The sequence below is a fragment of the Sphaerodactylus townsendi genome, linkage group LG08, assembly GCF_021028975.2.
Source record: "Sphaerodactylus townsendi isolate TG3544 linkage group LG08, MPM_Stown_v2.3, whole genome shotgun sequence".
Classification (NCBI taxonomy): domain Eukaryota; kingdom Metazoa; phylum Chordata; class Lepidosauria; order Squamata; family Sphaerodactylidae; genus Sphaerodactylus; species Sphaerodactylus townsendi.
In genome coordinates this window covers 86,896,991-86,918,720 of record NC_059432.1, presented here as the reverse complement: position 1 = coordinate 86,918,720, position 21,730 = coordinate 86,896,991, and the positions used below count along the sequence as shown (strand labels likewise).

The 21,730-nt window shown below is 44.1% G+C and overlaps 1 protein-coding gene across 2 annotated transcripts in view; it reads right to left on the bottom strand.

Annotated features, from left to right (window-relative positions):
- The window catches only part of TSC22D2 (TSC22 domain family member 2), a 53,671-nt gene that overhangs the window by 13,954 nt on the left and 17,987 nt on the right, over positions 1-21,730 (bottom strand). The window contains exon 2 of one of the 2 annotated variants that reach the window (XM_048505805.1): positions 13,517-13,588. The exons of the other annotated variant lie outside the window; for it this stretch is intronic. Within the exon in view, the coding sequence (XP_048361762.1) occupies positions 13,517-13,588 (72 nt within the window). The remainder of the gene's footprint in view (positions 1-13,516; positions 13,589-21,730) is intronic. 2 annotated transcript variants of the gene reach the window in all.

Sequence of the window (21,730 nt, the reverse complement as noted above, 5' to 3'; positions counted from 1 at the left end):
GCTTAAAGCCGCAGGGGGAGCTGCTCATCCATTGCTAAACTGGAGCTAGTTGGTTTCCACCAAGGCCTTCTCCGGGGCCCCTGCCATTACTTGCCTGTTTTCATGCTGTCTGGCGCCTTATACCGATGGACGCACTGCTCCAAGGCCCTGGGAAGGCTGCTGGAGGAGTCGGTCACGAGCCGCCGCTTTGGGGTCACGCTCTTCGGGAAGGCGAGATAGCTCCATTGTAAATCCGCGCGCTTCTTTCTCTTAGGGCGAGCCTCCGCCTGATCGTGGTTTTCAGCGGTCTTTTTTTCCTCCTTTCTTCGGCTTCTTTGAAAGAGCACATGGCGGTCGTGCTGCACCTCCCCTGCTGTTCTGCTGTTGAATCGCCAAATCAGAGGAACGTGGTGCGCTCCGGGCTAGAGGAGCCAGTGAAGGTTTTCTCTGGCGCAGAAGGATCTCGCGATCCATAATGGCGCTTGAGGCAAGCATGGAAGCTTCTAGGCGCTAAAAATACAAGGTTCCCTGCTAAGGCCTACCACCAAGCTACCCTAGCGCCTGTCTAAACCCACCCACAGATGGGTATCACAAACAAACAGTACACAAAAACAGACAAACAGACTGACAAGGGAACACTAAATGGTAAGGGTTCTGAAAGAGCCTTAAACACACGTCTACCCTCTGCAGAGGCAGGAGAATACTGAGGTAAATTGACCTCGACAGGAACTACATGGAGAAGAAAGTTTAGTACTTCCTGCCTCTCTGCAATTGGTAGAGAAGACACCCAATCAAGATGTCCCACGCCTACAGTAGAAAAGCAATTTCACTTTTTTAACGTAATATTCTCCTTAAGCACTGAATTCAGGACAGCTGCTGAAAATATATCAGTTTATGTATTTTTAATTATGAATCTGGTGTCTGTGCATTTGGGCGGGAGACAACAAAAGAAAGTTAATTGTGTGATGTCATGTGTAAGAAACACTGATTTTATAATGGAGCAGGTTTGATTAGAGGTCCTTATATATCCACCACAAGAGATGAAATGCTTAAAAATTAACTTCTAAGTTCTTTAGTTTGAGCCACTTGCCTTAATTTTGTCTCTCTCTACAAGGATTCTTCAGCGTTAATATAATATCAGTTCTGGAGTCCAGACAATATCAGCCTAGCCGCCTGAACTTCACATCAGCAAATACTGAGGCCAGCTGAATTTGCACAGAAGCATGAATAGTGTTTGAACAAATTAATTAATTGCAATCAAATTCTTATCTTTCACATTCTACCTATAATGTAGAAACTATAGATGTAACAGGAACGCCGTATGTTTAAAACAGAAATATTTTTCAAGAGCAAACAACAAAATACAGGGTTCTATTTTTATCTTTAGTTTTGAAAGGGGCCAATGTGTGTCTGGAAGGAAAAATGTAAACAGTTTTACCTCTAAAGGACAACCAATAAAGGAAATCACTTTTTATCTCAAAGAGTTTTTGTAACCTTTCTAGAACCAGCTCTTCTGCAAGAGGAGTCACTTATGTTACTGAGTAAGTAGTATCAGCAGGATTTTTGTATTAATAAATAGTTCACAGGCACAAGTGTTCACACTTTCAAATAGTCTTCCTGAATGTCTCAACTTCATATCCCTTATATATTCCTCAGATACTCCAGGATCTTCAAATCCACTTGGACAGTGATGACGAACCTTTTAGAGACCGAGTGCCAGGGGCAGAGAAAGGGGAAACTGCACCTGGGGCACGCGTGCGCCCCATGCCCCTGCCCTGAAACACCACTGGAACGCCTCAAAACACCGCTGACACGCCCCCAGAATGCCCTTGCCATGCCCCTGCAGGGGCGCATGCCCAGTGCATCGTGCGCCCCTCGCCCCCTTGGCGCTATGCCACTGTCGAGTGACCAAACTGGGGCAACAGCCTGCATGCCCACAAAGAGGACTCTGAGTGCCACCTCTGGCACGCATGCCATAGGTTTGCCACCACTGCTTTGGGAGCTTTGTGTAGTTAGTAATCAGTAGGCCAAACATAGGTGACATGTTTTTCTCATATAACCCTTTGGATCAAACCTGAATCTAGTTATAGAAACAACCAGGATCCTTTAAAAGTCCCACAAAACTAAGTCCTTGTGATTAAAGGGGCCTTGAACATGTGTCATAAACAATAGCTCACTGTGCCAGAGGGTAAACCAGTTTTGAAACTGAGGGGACTCTGAAAAGGAGATCTTTGAGACAATCCGAGGGGCTCCTGTTCTTCAAAGAAAAAAAATGTTTCAAAAAAATTACAAGTCCTTTGGCATGCTTAGAGCAGCATTTTGGATCTGAGCCACAGAACACCAAGGAAAATTTCAGCAGTTCTTCAAAAATGTACACATTCAACTTCTCATTTTGCTATTGTCAGACCACAAATGACAATTTTCGGCATTAATCTACACTTGTCCCAAACCATCAATTTCTGAAACCTGGCTTTTATTCAGGCATTTATCTAAAATGAAGTCAGACATTCTTAAGTACAGTTGGTCCCTTTTCACTTAAGTACTCTCAAGAGTCTTTATATTGGCAGGGGGGATAAAAATAAATGATTTTTTAAAAATTAAAAATGGATTTTTAAATTTAAATCGGATTTTTAAAAATTTAAATTGGAGGGTTAATAATATAAAATGCTTTGGGAGAAAAAAACCTATCTAAAGATAGTTTTCTATTTAAGATATATGATAGTCCAAAGGTTCATAAGATAAGGATTAGGGTTTTTTTTTATTATGTATCATGAGGATACATATTCCTGCAATGTTTAAAATTTTGGTAAATACATTCCATTAGTCCATTCATAATTCTAAGTACTTCCAGAAGTTTTTGTAATACTACTTTGGGTAATTGTTCTGTCTAAAATATATTATCACAGATGCTTCGTTTTGCATTCTCAGACTGAATTTGTGTCTGCAGATACATGTTTCTTGTTCATAGCAAAAATGTTATAAAATAAATATACAGAGTTGAGAAAAAGGCCTCAATTCCATTGTTCCTTTGCAAATCTGTGTACACGGAATGAACCTGTCACTTCTGAAATGCTAAGTTTCAAGAAATGCAATGTATAGAAGATGTTTCGAGTGGAACAGATCTGCACAAGGAGCTAAATGTGAGGCGGGGATAAGCAATAAAAATGGAAGTGAAACCTTTTGAGCAGCATACTCCACAAGTCTTGGGAATTTGTGTGTACAGCCTGAGGTTTATCATATTATTCTCTCATTGGAGAAAAAAAATTAATGGTAGCAAGCCATAAAAGAAACCCAGTTTAAGAATGTTGTAATGAAATTCCTCTACAAGTGGGTAAGGCAGGAACGTGTGCAAAATGCAAATACTGAAATAAAGAAATGCAAAACCTGGTGACCCGAATGAAACAGCATCATGAGAAGTGCTGTTTATGCAGAAACTCATAATTTCAATCTATTCTCAGCAGAATATATGGTTGGGAGCACCTACTGCTTCACTACCTACTCAGCCCTGCCTTTGAGCACTAACTGAACTACATGAGTGAAGTTAGTTTGTATCCACACTGCCACTTCCCAGTTTTTCTCCTGAAGTTTAATTTCTCTCCCACCTGGAAGATATATTTGTAGCTTGAAAGCTGTGACAACTTAAATGTGAACTAGCTATCCTGCAATGATGAAAAATCACAACTGGTATTATGATTTCAGAAATGACAAGTGACTGAAAAGTCAGAAGAAAAATAAGAACAGAAAGATCACGATGGATAATTTTCTAAAATACCTCTTCAGAAATAAGTGACAGAGTGCAGTTTATGAGAGCAATTTTTCCCTATTGCATTTTCTCTGCTGAATCAACAGCAGAGCCCAAAGCAGCACTGCATAGAAAAGAAAGCAGGATTTCCAAGTCAAATGTATTTTTCTGGAAATATTGCTATACAGCAATATTTAAATCTGCACATACCATAAAATGTGTTAACTTCTGGCTCAGCAGATAGGTTAGTTAAGTGCCATACTCACTGTCTGATAGCCACTTTGTACTCATTACTGGAGAGTGACAGAGAAGTATGCACCACTCACAATACTCTTTTCAAAAATGTGTATGAAAATGGGGTTTCCCTCCAATCCTAACATTCCAGCATTCTGTAAGTTACGTTGATTATCAGCACTGGCAATCAGATTTTTTTTGGGGGGGGTGATACATCTTCAGGCTCTGACTGGGCAATGTGAAGAGTATGGCACAGTTTGATTGAAGTATGGTACAATAAATATGTACATTAGGAGAGATCCCAGCAGGGAGTTACACCCTCACATAAGTTATCAAATGCTGTTGAAGTGAGTGAAGAGGTAGAGAGTACAGTAGCACAACTCCTCCTCTCTGGGCAGATGTTGTCTGATCTGCATGGTGGGGAGGAGGAGGATTTCTCACCTGGAAGTTTGCTCTGGACGATTCCCAGTTGTTCTGAGAAGGTAGAAAAGCCCACCAGTGTGGGACACAGACAGTAGTTATAGGCAAGCAACCTCTGTTTTGTTTGGCAGGATAAAATAGGGTTGGACTTGGTCAAACTCTTGGCACGTTATTCATATTCATTATTTTTTTGAAATCTAAAAGTGACCAGTTAATGGTTGCCTTGCAGCTGCTGTCCATTCCTTTATGGCCCTCAGTGCTTATAAAAGCAGCTCTCGGAGGCCGAGGGATGGAAGACGCTTCTGGCCTCCCTGGAGGGAAGGGCAGAAGGGATTGCCGACTGTGAGCCTAGCCGGAAGGGGGGGAGGCAGCAGCGGGGGGTGGGGGTGCCATTTCTCCCCCCCCAATATGCTTCTGCTCATGGTTGATTCACAAGAACCCTATTCCAAACTGGTAATGCAACTGCACAAATCCTAGCAGTAATCACCCACAATGAATCTGCAGATTTCCTCCAGTCCAGAATTGCCTTGAAAATGCCAACTGTATGGACCTTGTAATGGCATTGCTGAATAGATCGTCTGTACTTGTAAATTCCTACTTGGTTAAGAACTGAAGTAAGGCTCTTAAATGACTTGTAAAGGACCTTGGCATCACAACAGGATAATCTGAAAATTGACAGGTAGAGTCTAACTTGCACAGGTAGATCTTCCCATTATTCCCCAAGAAAGACCTTGTGCTTCCTGATAATCCTCTGCTGAAGCAACCACAGCACATGCAGTGAGGAGGAAAAACTCAGCAAAAATCCCCCTTATTTTCCTGTGCAGAGAGATTTGCCCAGTTTACCCCTCTTCAATGTAGTGTGAAGTTTCCAAAGAGTTCCTGACCCTCAGCAGAGGGGGAAGAACTATCTGAATGAACCCCTTCTGTTCTCTTAAGTTTAGATTCATCCCTTGATGTTCTCAGTATCATATTAAAGAGGAGCAAGCAATTGTTTCATGCAGCTTATCTTTAAAGTGGTAGTTTACTGTCATCATATATAAAAGCACACTGACAAATATCTGATGACTCTCATCAAGACAATTTTAGGAATCTAAGTGCACAGCCACCGATAAACAGTGAGAGTGTAATGTGTTTTAACACCACTCTTCTGTAAAAAAATAAATAAATGAGAAATTCTATTTCAAACCTTCTGTATGTTCCTCTTTCACCTCCAGTTTTCAGTTACCTTAAAAAGGGAAGTCTCCTGAGACTTAAGCACCTAGCAACAAATGTGCAAGTGGTGATTAGGAATAACCATGGAGACATCCCAAAGGAAACATCAGTAATCATAATCTTTAATTTAAAAAAACTCTCAATGGAGCAAGCAAAGGTATCTTCACCAACTGTCACAAAAGATGAATGGAAATACATGTTTCTTTGTTAGAATGGTACTACACACATGGATGATTTGAAATCTTTTTCTTCCAGCATACCTTTGATGGCTTTTACATACACCCAATAAAATTGCTAATCCCAAAACAGCATACCATATCAATCTAGAAAGTGTCAGTACAAGGCAATAATGCGTTTCAGATCCCTAAAAATATTTGACACTCAGCTTCTGTACTTCAATGTTCAAAACAGAGACACAGTACACAATCCTGCGACATAATCAGTTTCTTTAAAACGTGCTACACAAGTTAATTAAAATATAGTGCTTACCACAGGAGCATACAAGGCTCAAATACAGTTCCAGCAGCAGCTTCAAAGGACACTAATTTTTTACAACTACAAAAAACACCTTTTACTGAATGAACGCTGAAACATTCCTTTATGAAATGGTGTTATAAAGATCTGCTTCTATGCTAAACCAGGTTTGAAGACTAGGACTGGAGACTGAACAAGAATCAGGGAGGGCCAAGATGCCCTCGTCACAAGCCAGGAGAAGGCCCCATTGGCCAATGGACTGTTCTCCTGGAGGCAACTTGAGGGCATCTTGGATGGGACCTCTCCGAGCAGTGTCCCGAAAAATGACAGGTGGGATCTAATCAGTCTCCAAAAATGTGTTCGAGCACCCTTTTACCAAAGGCGGTCTCTGTAGCTGCAACGGAGTGTAATTTATAGTACCTAATGAAATATGAAATAGGCGACCATGTAGCCGCCGGACATATGTCTTCTACTGGAATTAGCCTCCTAAAGGCTGTGTTTGTGGCTGCACTACATGTTGAGTTGGAATGATTCCCGAAGGAATCGGCAAGTTGGATGCCTTGCAAACCTTGATAATGCAATTTTAGGGTATTACTGATAGCTGCCTTGGACATTTGGGCTCCCAGATTTGGCGCAGACACGCTGATGAAGAGACTTTCAGTTCTTCTGATGGACTCAGTCTGAATGATAAAGGCTTTTAACGCTCTTCACACATCCAGGTTATGCCACAAGATTTTTTTGGGGTGAGACGGCAATGGACAGAATGTAGGTATAACAATCTTCTACTTGAAGTGGAAACTGGAGCCAATCTTGGGAATGAAGGTCAGGTTGCGACACATCACTACCCTATCTTTATGGAAGGTGCATAGATTGAAGCTGATTGACAGAGCCCTAAGCTCTGAGACTCTCCTGGTGGATGTAATGGCAATCAAAAATAGGACCTTCATTTGTAACCATTTGATATGTATGGTTTGGATAGGATCGACAGGAGTCTTGGTAAGGGCCTGAGAACTGCATTTAGTCTCCATGATGGAAACGGGTGGATGATTGGAGGTTGTTCTTGTCAAACTCCTTTTAAGAAGCAGCCGACATCCGTGGATGCTGGGTATTCTTGTAGTGTAGTCCAGACAGTGGTGAAGGGTCGTGCTCCTGAGACCTTTCTCGAAACCCTCCTGGAGGAACTGGAGAGTCTGCAGATGGTTTCTCGGGGTTGATCCTAAGCTTCCTGGACCATCTTACAAAACCCTTCCAGGAGTAATTGTAGATGTTTTTAGTGGAGGATCTCCTAGAGGTTAAGAGGGTGGCAATGACCCTCTCAAAATACCCTTTTTAGGGCTTGCCGGTCAAGCTCCAAGCGGTCAAGCAGAACCACTCAGGTTTGGGATGACAAATGGATCCCTGGGATAGTATGTCCAGAGGAGTCGGTAGCCTGAGAGAGGGGGGCAGTTGAGAGTTGTAGAATTGATGAAAACCATGGTCGTCTTGGCCACCACGGTGCCACTAGTATGACCTCTGCACCCTTCAATGACACTTTTTTCAGGAATTTTGGAATGATCGGAATGCGTGGAAAGGCGTACAGGAGTGTCTTGGGCCAAGGTGCCACCACAGCATCTGTCATATATGCCGGTGGGTGATGGTACCTGGACATGAAGGATGGTAGCTGAGTGGTGGCCTCTGACGCAAACAGGTCCACTTCTGGATCCCCGAACTCCTGAGTGATCTGTTGGAAAATACAAGGATTGAGCTTCCATTAGGCTTTTATTACGGCCTGCCAGCTGAGCCAGTCCACCTCAATGTTGAGACGTCCTTGAATGTGCTCCGCTGTCAGAGACAGGAGGTGCCTTTCTGCCCAAGATTAAATTTTTATTGCTTCCCGATGTAGGCGGGAGGACCTCGAACCACCCTGGTTGTTCAGGTGAACTTTGGCAGTCACGTTGTCTGTCCTGTCCAAGACATGCTGGTGGTGAAGACTCATCTGGAAATGTTGAAGGGCCAGGTAGATAGCCCTGGTCTGCAGGACATTGATGGGTAGGTCTGCTTAGTTGGATGATCACAGTCCCTGTGTGAATTGGTCTTGGAGAGATGCCCCCCAACCACGGAGGCTGGCATCAGTGAACAGTTGGACTCTGTCCTGGTGGTGGTAAACCTTCCCTCCTGAAAGGTTGTCACAGTGATGCCACCAACACTGTCCTTCAGTAACTTGGTAAGTGGAAGCAATCTGTCCTGCTTTTCTATTATTTGGGATTGGTACGGCTTCAGGAACTGCTGAGGGGGTCTCGCATGCAGTCTCCCCCATTGCACCATGTCTATTACAGAGATGAAGAGTCCCATCAGACTTACCAGCTGGAGGAGGGAGACCCTTCTGGCTGGCAGGATGGCTGCTACCAACCACTGGATCCTGAGTATTTTGGGCCTTGGCATGAATAGGTCACTTCAAGAGGTGTCTATTATTGCCCTGAGGTGTTCCATGTGTCTTGATGGTATCAGGGAGCTCTTTTCCAGATTTATTAAGAAGCCATGGCATCTTAACACTTCTTGGACTCTGGTCACACCTTGGATGGACTGTTCTCTGGACTTTGAACTTACAAGGATATCATCCAAATAGGGGTGGACGTGAATTCCCTGTACTCTGAGGGCAATGATAGGAGCTAAGAGAATCTTTGAGAAGACCGTCAGAGCCAGGGCCTTGTACTTGTAGTGGTTTCCTCCCACTGCAAAACACAGGAATCTCCTGTGATGGGGTATGTGCAGGTATGTCTCTGTCAGATCCAGTGATGTTAGGTAGTCCCCTGGGTGAAGATTTGCTATAATGGATCGCAGGGTTTCCATCTTGAATCTGTGCAGACGGATATGCTTGTTGACGTATTTCAGATTCAAGATGGCTCGCCACTCGCCATTCCACTTTGGCACAGTAAAGAAATGGGAGTAAACTCCTGATGACATCTCCAGTAGTGCCACTGGCTCTATTGCTTTGATGGACAACAGGTGTTGGATGCCGTCGTCTGTGCGTTTGGCCTTGTCCAACTTGGAATGTTGTGGGAAGATCTGGAAACGTGGCTTCGGCCTTTTTGCAAACTCTAGGAGGTAACTGGAGATGATGACCTCTCTGGTCCATTGGTTGACGTGGTCGCCTACCCAAAGGTCTTGAAATTGCTGTAGGCATCCACCAACCGAAATGTGCTGGTAGTCAGAGCCTAGTGGGTCGGTCTGCTCGAAAGGGCTGACCTTTTCCAGAAGAACAAAAGTTGGAAGGACGAAAGGCATTGTTACTGTTATTAAAGGTGTTGCATTTGTGGAGTGGTTGTTGTTGCTGCCAGCATCTGCTATCTCTGGGGAGTTCAAGGAAGAGTGCAATAAGACATAAAGGTGGTGTAGGGTCTAAAACTGGAGGAGCCCTGGTCTGCCCTAATGTATTTAGGCATGGCTTTCTTCTTATCGTTTGACTCTACAAGGACCGAGTCCAGGTCCTGACCACTAGTGGGACCTGGAACATGTGGTACACATAATCGGGCACCACATAAAGTTTTTTAAAAGTTGGACAGAGAGCCTTTACTGGCAGAAGGATTAGCCCATTCTCTTGTGATTCACCTTTAAAAATACTCTGGTAAAGGAAAAAAGTCATGGGATCGCTCCTGTTGGGGAAAACAAATCTTTTTTCCCTTTGGGACAGCCTTTGATGGGCCTAGTGGAAACAGAGGCTGGGGTGAACGGATCCTCTGCATCCTCGAGTTCCAGTGCAGAGATAATCTTGGTCATGAGCAAGGATAAATTTTCCTGCTTGAAAAACCTGAGGAAATGCTCATTTCTTTCAGGTGTAGCTTCTTCAGACTCAGAAAAATGGTCAGATTGTTCCTCTAATTCCCCTTCATTGAAATCCTTCTCATTATCCCCTGGAATATTGAGGGGGTTCCTCCTGGTGTGGGCACCTCTTGAAAAGAATGGATAGGAGACCTGGATGGGGACCTAGATCTACCTCTACACCCGGAGGTTCCCTTTTCCTTATGGTACGGGCTGATATCCTCCATCATAGTTTAGCTAAACATATCCATTAATTCTGATGGAGAAGCATTTTTCCAGGAATCGGAATTGGAGGTATATGGGGCCGAGGTATCCCTGCCCTCCCGCCCCCCAATCTTGCCTAGAAATGGTGGATTCTGAACCAGGCGAAGGGACTCTGGCGCCTGCTGTGGACCTGCATGGGTCACTGGCATCTTCTCCACAGCTCTGCTCCCCGCTCTCCTCGGTCATTCCTGGGCCGGAATCTCGGCGTGGCTGGCCCTGGTGCCCGAAATTGCTGTGGTAGTGGAGGAGCTGCACCATCCATGGCCCTACATGGGACGCTGGTGCTCCTTGTCTGAGATGCGTTCTTCTTGCCTCTCTTTTTGAGTTGTTGGGGCTTCGAACTGCCCTTCTTCGCCGGGACTTGCCTGCTTAAAGCTGCAGCGCCCATCTGGTTAGCAGCTGTTCCCTGGGGCCAGTGGTGGGATCCAAAATTTTTAATAACAAGTTCCGATGGTGGTAGGATTCAAACAGTGGCGGCGGCGTACACACGCACCTCCAGTCCCTACTAGGCAGGGAGGTTGCCTTAGTAACCCCTTCTCGGCACTCAGAAAAAATTAGTAACCACTTCTAGAGAAGTGGTGAGAACTGGTTGGATCCCACCTCTGCCTGGGGCCCTTTCAGTCCTTTTCGGGCTGCTGCCTGAGTTCCCTCCGCTAAGGATCTGCTAAAGACCTCCGGTGGGGGTGGGGTGTGTGGGGTAAACGAATGAGCTGCCATTTCGCAAGGCTTGGTTTTAGTGGAAACTTTAAGGCAAAAAGTCAAGTCATGGGATAGCACCCTCAACTCAGAAAAGACAAACTAAACAACCTACCAGACCAAGACTAACACAAAACACGATGAAAAAGCTACGATGGCTATGGAGCCAGAATCAAGCACTGCTCTCCCTGCTGAGGCAGGAAAAATACTGGGGCACAAGATGGATGCCAAGCATTCCACAGGAAGTAGCAAGTTTTAGTTCCTGCCTCCCTGAGAAAGGGTTGAGAAATCACCCATCCAAGATTCCCTCAGTTGCCTCCAGGAAAAGACAGTGTTTCCAAAGTAGAGTGTCTCACTGTTGAGCTCTAGAATGGCCCACTGAACAACTCAGCTGCCAGCAAGATCTCTAACAGGTCAGGTTTTTCTCTTTTTTGATGATTACTAATTGTGTGTCATAACTTAATCTCTCCATTACTTTAAGGACTATTTCACTGTCTAAAATTATACATGTTCCGAAAAATCTGAGGATACGGTCTCTTAGTCCTATTACAGACTGGAGCTACTGGGATGCAGGGTCTCTTCCTCAGCTGCTACAATGGTGAAAGCAATGCAAGGCAGAATCTGGAGGTTTGTTTTAGGTGCAGTAAAACAAAATGGAAAATCACTGCAGCTAATTATAGGATCTCTGTACCTCTCTGGTACATTTAAAGTTGTTGACTGTTATTCTGGGATTAAAGTTCTCCCCAGTGGAATATTTTTGCACAATTCATAGGCAAATGGCATTACAACTTTTTTTCTTTCACGACATTGTCTTATGCCTATATTTTGAATGTACTGTCTAATAGTTAACATGTTCTCAAAATCTCAAAATATATGCCAATTTGTATGTATCCTAGTATACAGAAGCCATGAACAAAACTTACACGCTAACAGAAAAGTTATTTATTTGTTCAAAGCAGAACTGATGAGGAAAGAAAATTAGACTAGTTACAATTACCTATAATACAAGTGATGGGGTTTGTTCATCGCTTTATTCTCCCATGCATTCACAGTCTCTGCTTAGTTACAAGTCATGCCAGTGAGTAAATTGCACAACCACCACAAACCATGCTTTATCACCTTTGTTTTCATGGAGCTACAGAGATCAATTTGATGTTACTCTGAAAACATTAGACCAATGGGTAAGATCTCTGAACGGTGGGATGAAGTCCTCAGGAGATGTGGGCTTGGTTGTTAGCCAATATGCAGAGGACACTCAGCTCTATCTGGCTGTTCCAACTGATCCCAGAAAGAGCATACAAAACCTGAACTCGTGCTTGGAGACCGTTTAAGTGGATGTGGGCCAGTAAACTGAAGCTTAATCCTGCCAAGACAGAAATGCTCTTAGAAAATGGAAGGTATGGTCTGGGATTTAATGTGCCATCCATTCTGAGTGGGGCTGCATTCCCCTTGAAGGAACAGCTCCATAGTCTGTCAGTACCCATGGATCCAAGGTGTACTGCTGCATAAGAAGGCAGCAGCTGTGGCTTGGAGAGCCTTTTACCAGCTTAGACTGATTAGCCAGCTGCAGCCCTTCTTGGGCAGAACAGATCTGGTCATTGTGGTGCAAGCCCTCGTGACATCGAGATTAGATTATTGCAAGGCAATGGAATCTCAACTAGAATCAACAGTGCCCAAGTACAGACGTAAGGAAAGGAGACAAAATATATGGAAAATTAATGTGTGGAGTCAATATCCCCAAAATTGATTTTATGTGCTAAGATATAGCATACAACTTTCCTGAATTATTTGAGATCTTCAGTTGCCAACTGAGAATCTGGCAGCACTCTAAACCTCAATTGTGATTTCAAATCATTCTATTTCAAGCTAGAATGCACTGCTTAAGTCAGCAAGTGGGTGAAAATGCAGGCAGGCTCTAGGAAAATTATATTTTATGTATGCATTTTGCTTTACTGAAGCAAAAAAAAAAAGATTGTGCTTAATGTTCAACCACAAAACTTTCTGAACATGTGGCAGAAAGTTACAGAAAACTTACAACAGGCAAAAACACCATTCACGAACACGAAGTCACCAAGATTTCAATGTATAACATTAATGTTATAAGAAAGCCAAAGCGCAGCAGCTGAATTAGTAATGCGACTTTGACAAATGACATCTCAATGATATATTTGTTGCAGCTTCTCGCCAACATTTCACTGCACTGAAATCTTCTTTCAAAGCATCCTGCCATCCCAATTAACCTGCAGAAGGTGTAATATTTTCCCTTTAGGTTTGACAAACCTAATCCCAGATTTACCCTACTTTCATACTGAAATAATTTAAGTAACCAAACAATTTGTGAAATAATTTAAATACTACTGGCAGCCTTTAGCAATTAGGCTGGTACTGATTATTAAGGGTAAGTATGCATTTATGTGGCATTTCTTGCTGTAGATATTATTATTACCTTCATCTGAACCACCTACAGAAGAAAAAGAGGAGACTCATGGAATAGATCTAGGTTCCATGAGATGTAAAAAATAACCATTCTCGTCCTATTTTTGGATAGTGTGGCAACACTAGTTGAGCCACAGAGGACAAACTGATGACACAAATAGAAGAGACTGAAATGAGTATACAATTTCATGACGAGAAACCTGCACAGTGCAAAGCCATTCATGCATACTTCATCATGTATGCATTCCAAAGTATTCATACCTATCCCAGAGATTCTTTGACTCCCGCAACTTGTTTGAATGGAACACTTGGTAGAAAGTAGCTGAAGGATTCCTATGAGAGCCAGGAAATGAAACAAGATTGAGAATGGACAACAGCCTTTTCACAGGAAAAGGTTGAGTTATCATTTTTAAACACACTTATCCTAGATCCAAAATTCTGCAATAGTACAGGACTGAATAAAAGAAGCTAAAGTATTCAGTTCAAAAATTTTGCATGGTTCAATCTTGTTTAGCGTTTTATTTTCAACAGTGGTCTCTGGATATTCATAAACCAAAAAAGGATTATTTTTCCAAATTTGTACCCAGCATCTGATATTCAGAGATATATCATGTCTGTACACAGAGGTTCCATTTCACTAATATGTTTTACATCCTATGGCGCACAGAAGATAGATAGCATTTAATAACTTGCACAAATTTAACTTTTTACAATTTTAAACTGTGAAATTCAAAAGACCTAAACAATGGAAATCCACATTGTGAAATTCAAGGTTTGAACTTGCTAATTAGGAAATGCTTGCATTCAGGTTCTGGAAAATGTACAGCTTTAAAGGCAAACCAATATCTGGCAATGCTTTATAACAATCCCACCTCACTGCACATTCTATCACCCCTGCAGCTGTCCATGCAAGCCCCACAATCCCAACTCTTTGGGTGAGGAGGACACAATACACACCAGGACATTCCATAGCCTTTAGTAGAAACTACTCCTCCAAAAGAACTGATGTGACCAAACACTGTTTTCATATTATGTTCCTCAGATATATTGTTTTAAATTTAGATTTTAATTTCAATTATATAGCCCCCAACCAGATGAGTGACACCCAGGCCCTGCGGGATCTGATACAATTCTGCAAGGTCTTATGGTTGAGACAGCAACAGTCTTCCGTTCCCCCCCCTCCCTCCTTTCATGGCATGTTCCGTTGTTTATGCAATATTAATTAGAGATATTATCATTAATATTGAATTATTTAATCACCATTTAATTTTAAGTTGTTGATTTTTAACTGAGTTTTATTATGTTTATTGTATGATGTACACCTCCATGAACCTGTGAGTGGAAGGGCAACATTGAAACCTAATAAAATAAAATAAATAAAATAAAATAAAGATTTCAAAGCACAGAATGTGATAGAAACCAGTTTCTGATATCTTGGAGTTCTAATGTTTCTAATTCGTATTCTTTTTTCTGCTACCCACATTCAAAAGGATTCCAAAATCCTTGTCAAAAAATAGATACAGAAAATAAAACTGCTTTTCACTAATGCCAGCTACTAACTTTTTAGCTACAAAAATGCCATCACATTTAACATACGTGATTTGTCAGTTTTTACAGTAACTCAAGCACAAAATCCTCAACACAGATAACCTGCTTTTTAAAAACATTATAAAATGGCAGGAATCCAGAGGACCAACAACAAAGTACAAAAAAATCCATAAATCCACAATACGTGAATTAGCTCTCAGTGCATGCAACTAACAGGTTTCTGAAACTTAGCAGACTTTCAAAAGCAGTTTGCAATTGAGTAGTCAGAAGTTGGACTGAGCATGTCCAAGCCCTTGGGCATACCTAAAACAATTGTTTGAACCCTAGCCAAAAATGTCCAAACTGAAACATTATACGTGCCAAAAAACTGCTATAATCATGCAAATAAAGGGTAAATATAGGGCAAATAAGCATGTAAGATACTACATCCAAATAAAATTAAGAACTGAATTTTCATTGATTTGAAGTTAAGTACATGCTTCCAAGTGCTTAACTTTGGTGGATCATGGACATAGGTAGAGTCAGTTACATTTTAATATGTACGGGTACAATCAAGTATCAGTAGTCTTATGGCAACTCAGTAGGGTTTTCAAGGAAAGAGAGTTCAAAACGTGGTTTGCCATTGCCTGGCTCTGCATGGGTTAAGAGAGTTCTGAGAGAACTGCAACCGGCCCCAGGGTCACCTAGCAGGCTTCGTGTGGAGGAGTGGGCAATCCAATTGGGTTCTCCAGATTACAGTCAACTGTCTATAACCACTACACCACACTGGCTCTCTACATCCTAATAGCAACAGCAATTGTTAGGAATTATATGCATTTTTCTAACGCTCTTAGATAAGAAACAAAACATACTTGGGATAAAATGGAAATTTTAAAAGAAGCAGCATTACTCAAGGAAAATAATAGTAAGATAATCTTAAATAGGCACTTGTGTTTATCATTCATTTTTCCAATTAAAAAGGAAGTTTGTTATTAAATTCCAGTACTTTACACAATCACATAATCAACCATTTGTACTTGCATAGTCATGAAGCCTTCCAAGCAGGCAAGAAGTCTGATGCAAACCTACAAATAACATACACACACCACCATAGAGGAGGGCCAGTAACCATAGAGGAGGGTTATGCTAAATGAAACAAAAAAGTCGATTCCATGGCTATGATTGTACTGGGAAAACTAGGCTTTGTGTCTTGCGTCAGTACAGACGGGTCTGCATCTTTTAAAAAGTTGGAGGCTAGATTTAACCAGATAATCTCCACTCATCAAAATATTTTTAATCCTTGCCTTCTTTCAAGAAACTCAAGCAGCACACGTGGCTCTTTTCATCCTCACAATTATGTGAAATAAATTAGGCTGAGAGAGAAATCATACTATTAAACAGGCAATCAGAAATTCAGTGCAAAGGTATATGATTAGATGTATACTGAAAACATTCACATTTCAATAACACGGTGGTATAATACAGCCTCCTATGTATGGTGTTAGGTTTACAAAGAAAAGGAAAAAATATGTACTACTTAAATACTTGACTTATTGTTCCCTGCCAACTTATAACACACTTGGTGGATGTGCCATATTACAAAGTATTTTTGCAGCTTGGCAAGATGACAAAAATGACCCAGCCAGGGCTTAAATTTTCCATTAATTTTCAGCCAAGAGAGGAAATAGACTGCCTCGTGTAATTTTTTTTAATTATTTCAGAAATCAGGATATAATCCTATGGTTTAATAAAATGTACATTGATATTTGCTGATACAGAGTTAACAAAAGCTCATTTGAAATTCAGGGCAGGAGGCATAGTGAGTATTCCAACATTGTTGTCAGCAGCAGATAACGACCCATTGGATACTCACCGTGAAGGGGTCTTCTCCTGGGTGGTTGTAGGCCATCTTGTTTGGGTTATTCTCCACCATCAATCAAGGAGGCAGGAAATATACTTTGGTCACTTCCTGTAGGCTGGTCATAGCTATCCTGCCCCAGTATCTGACTAGCCGAGGATCGGACTCACCACAATGAGACAAGAACAATGGAACCACAACAACACACACACACAATAACCTGCTGAAAAAAAGAACCTAACCTAACAACTTCCTGGAAGGGACCAAAGCTCAAAGGAATCCTCTCAGGCTCTGAAACTCTAGCTTGGAATGTTAACATTGCAATTTTATACATGAAACACATTACTGGAGAAGAACGTGAGAACAGTGGAGAGGCCAATGGGATGGCCTACAACCACTCAAGGCTATAGAAGACTCCCTTCACGGGTGAGTATCCAATGGGTCAGCTCTCCTGATGGTCTAGGTTTGCAGTATAATCTTATGGAGTATCTAGATACAGGATGGATCAATTTCTTATCACGCCCCCCAAGCCAGCATGGTCAATTGTCCATGCTGGCAGGGGCTGATGGGAATTGTAGTCCATAACATCTGGAGTGCCAAAGGTTCGCCACCACTGGTGTAGGCCATCTTGTTTGGGTACTCCCCAAGCAGTGACCCGTAGGGTGGGTTCTGTTAATCTCCTGATAATGTGCTCCAGGATTCTCCTTCCAAAGGAAGTCGAACAGCATCCAGAAAGATCAACCTATAGTGCCTCACAAGAAGAGGGGGAGGCCCCTACATATCTGTTCTAGGGACACGTGCTTGACCAAGGCTGCATTAGTGGTCGCACTCCGGGTAGAGTGGGCCGTGATGCCACTGGGAACTGGTAGACGGCTGGCCTTGTGTGCCTCAATGATGCATGCCCTAATGCTGGAACTAAAGGCCGCAGAAGACATGGCCTCACCTACCCTAGGGGGACCCATGTTAATAAACAGGGACTCACATTCTCTAATATTTTTCTTGCGTATGAGAAAGGCCCTCAGGGACCAACACACATCCAGGTGGTGCCATAAACGCTCCCTGGGATGGGTAGGGTTGGAGCAAAAGTTAGGCAGAACCACCTCCTTGTCGCTAAGCAAGTGGTCTCGGAACTCTTAAAAATATTTCCATCATTGCTCCTTAGGGTCAGTGATGGCGAATCCTTATAATAATTCAGATACAGTTTGGATTGGTTACAATTCCCATCAGCCCCTGCCAGCATGGCCAATTGGCAATGCTGGCAGGGGCTGTTGGGAATTGTAGTCCACAACATCTGGAGTGCCAAAGGTTTGCCACCACGGCCTTAGGTGATTAAGCTGTTGGGTAGGTTGCAGAAGGATCATTCCTGGAATCACGGGGAACCATAGTCTCGTAGGACCTGAATGGTCATGGATCTTATAGTAGGTCGCCCAATAGGGTTGTATGTGTCACAGGAGTATTATGGGACCTGGGACCTAGGAGCAATACCGAGAAGGCCCTCGGGCAGTGTAAGACTGTCGAATAGATATACGTAGATGAACCTCCGTGAGGTCCAGTGAAGTATGGACGTCTCTTGGGCGGAGAGCTTCAGTGATGGGCCTCAGGGATTCCATCTTGAACTGTTCAGGTGGATGTACTTGTGCACGATCGTAAGATAGAGGAACGCCCGCCAGTCTCCGTTCTCCTTCGGCACCGTGAAAGGTGTGAGTAACGGCCAGAGGCCTTCTCTGATGGCGGTACCGATTCTATGGCCTGGGTGGCCAGGAGACGATCGATGGTGGCACGAGTACTAACCGCCTTCTCTGGTCTGGGGCTGATTGAGGAGAGGTTGAAGTTGTGTGAAGGAAGGTGACGAAATTCTACAGTGCAGTCTAAGGACACTACCTTCTGGGACCACACAACGAAGTGGTCTCCTCTCCACTGAGCCCGAAGGTGAGAGGGTGAGTTCCTACCAGTGAATCGCTAGAGTCAGGATTGAGGAGTGACTTCCGTCCTAGGAGCCTATCAAATTGTGGTGGGATCTGAACTCACCTCTCCTACTAAGGAACCTCTAGGTTGCTAGTTTGCAGTTCTGTTTTCCCTGGTAGGGCGCTGAAGTACCCCTGTGCGGATTAGTTCTGGACCAGGAGGGGGAGCTCACTGGGCAAACAGGCTAGGGCATGGTCTCTTTTATGGACTTGTTTCCCACTAAGGTGTCGTCAAGTGCCTTGTCGAACAGCCTACCCCCCTGGACGGGAAGGCAGTCACAATAGGTTTAGATAGATTGTCTGCCCACCAGGTCCTCAACCAGGTGTTTCTCCGTGCGAACATGGAGGAGGCCATGGGATCCGCTATCAAAGGAGCTGTTATTCTAACTATTTCCAGACTGCCCCTGATGCCACAGCTTCCAGGGGGTAGAATTTCCATGACCCGGTCTAGCCAGCTAGGGTGGCTCTGGTTACAGTGGAGGTATGACCGATGGTCTTCATGACCAAGGCGAGGACTAATGGGAGCGCCTGAGTGTGGGCTCAGATCGTTATAGAAGGGGTCTTTGGGGTTGCGCTCCCTGTACTCAGGAGACAATCCTGAGGATTGAACGGTCACCACAGAGGTAACTACAAATGGGACCTTGAGGAATTCTTCCACAACTCGGGCACCACATAATGCTTGTGTGCATTAGGTAGGGGGTGTTTGTTGGAGGCCGGGGTCTCCCATTCCTTCTTAATAAAATATTCCTGTAAGAGAGTGGACTTAGAAGGTTCATCCTGTGGGAGAAGGTCTTACTGCCTTAGGACAGCCTAAGAGGTTAAGTGCCACACCGCTGTCAGAGGGTAGAGGAGTCTCGGACTCCTGTAACTTCAGAACTGCCACAGTTGGCGAAGAGGAATTCCAGGTTGAAGTTCAAAGGACTGATGAGAGGAAGAGGTCATAAGCTCCTCATAATCAGAAGAGCAGACTAGGGGAGGGGATCCCGCCCTCCCATGTGGCTGCTTTCTCCTCCTGCTGAGGCGTGAGGGGGGGCATGCTCAGGGGGCCTAGTATGCCCTTGGAGCGGAGCAGGCAGAGTTGTTGCATTAGAGATGGGTGCATTGCCAGTAACCCTGGATCCCCTGCCCTGGGTTTCATAGCCTCCTCATTGTTGGGAAGGCGCTCTAAGGAATTGGGTTCCAGCCCTTCCGCGAGGCTGTTTTCACCTCCTGCTGAGGCATGAGGGAGCGTATGCTCAGGGGACCTAGGTAACCCGTAGTGTGCCCTTGGAGCAGAGCAGGCAGAGCTGGTGTGCTAGAGGAAGGTGGACTGCCATTAACCCTGGATCCCCTTCCCTGGGTTTCATAGGCTCCTCATTGTTGGAAAGACATTCTAAAGAACTGTGGATCAGCTCTTCCGCAAGGCTGTTTTCTCCTCCTGCTGAGGAGTGAGGGTGCGCATGTTCAGGGGACCTACTTAACCCCTAGTCTGCCCTTGGAGCAGAGCTGGCAGAGTTGGTGCATTAGAGGGAGGTAGACTGCCAGTAATCCTGGATCCCCTGCCCTGGAGGTAGCATTCAATGTGTTCCTGAATGGCCCTCTGGAATGGTGGGAATTCGGGGGAGGGAAGGACTGCCATTCCCTGGTAGAAGAAGGATGGGTCAGTTGTCTCTCTGAGTTGGAGAATTTCCCTCCCCCTCTGCATGAACGGACTTGCCTGCGTTAAGAGGAGGACGAACGTGCAACGGGACTGCCGCTCCGAAGTTCCCTGCTGAGCGATCTGCTGAGGATTGTCCCTCTGGGTCCGTGTGAGAGTCTTCTGGCGGCACGTGTGGGAGCGCTAGCCTCCCCTTCTTTGCGGGAGGCGCTGGCTGGAAGTCTGCGCCTACCCATTTTTTGTCGGATGCTGAATCGTTGTGGCGTGCCAAGCCGTTGACTGCCTCTGAGGCCGTCTTACTGATCACGGCTGAAGCTCCAGAGAGAGAGGCGCAGCGGCTGGGGGGTGGGGGATATCGCTTCCTCTTGGAGGAAGCCCTAATGGTTTCTGCGCCCCTCCCATGGGATGTCTCCCTAGAAGGGGAGAAGTTCTGATCCGCCATTTTGGTGGGAATGGGGGATTGGGCAGGAAGGGAAGAACTGGGGGAGAAAGAGACTCCCCAAGCCTCTACACACGCACACACAATAACCGGAATACAAGGTAACACAAGGGAGAAGAGAAACTCACGAGAGAAGACACAAGAAGTAATTTTTTGAAGGAAAGCTAAGGAGTCGAAAGGATCCGTCCACTCCCTGATCAGGAAGGAAATAGAACTGGAGATAATTGGAGTCCTAGCCTGAACAGGAAGTGACATTTTTGATCCTGCCTCCCTGAAATGAGGTGGAAATCACCCACCGAGAAGGTCTCCGCCTCCAAGAGAAGAGGGAAACACAAGGAGGGCAGGGACCACAGACACAGAGTTACAAGGAAAAAAGACTACAAACTCTCACAGACACAGAAAGGAGTTTCTGGGATCCAAAGGACACGAAGCCTATCAATAAGCAAAGAGCCTGTTGAATTTGCTGCATTCCCTGACAAGGCAGGAAGATACTGGGGCAAGATGGCTATGACCAGCCTACAGGAAGTGACCAAAGTATATTTCTTGCCTCCCTGATTGATGGTGGAGAATAACCCATACAAGATGGCCTATACCATCTAGGAGAAAAGCAATGCAGCCAATCATTAAGACCAACCTAGTTGCATTCCTCCCTCTGACACTTTTGTCTTTGCTTGAAACCCTGCCAGAATTTCCTTGCTTCCATTTTTCTTTTCACTCTGTAGTACCAAAAGATTTCTGTGCATTTCTCCCCCTGCCTCCCGTTTATACTACCTTCCTATCCAACCACCATTTTCCTTGGGAGTTTGCATCTAATTGCCTTGATCCACCGAGACTGTGTGCTAAACAACCCTAATGACCAAGATATTTTACATTCCATGTCCCAGCTAATGATCTCTTACCAATTGCCAGGGACCATTTTCCACCCCCTGATGCGCAACATGTTCAGCCCATGCTAGACAGCAACACTTCTTGCATAATTTTTAAAGTGTTTACTGCCAAAAGTATCAGACAAAAAGATGACATTCGTTATAGTGGTTAAGAGAGCTGGAAG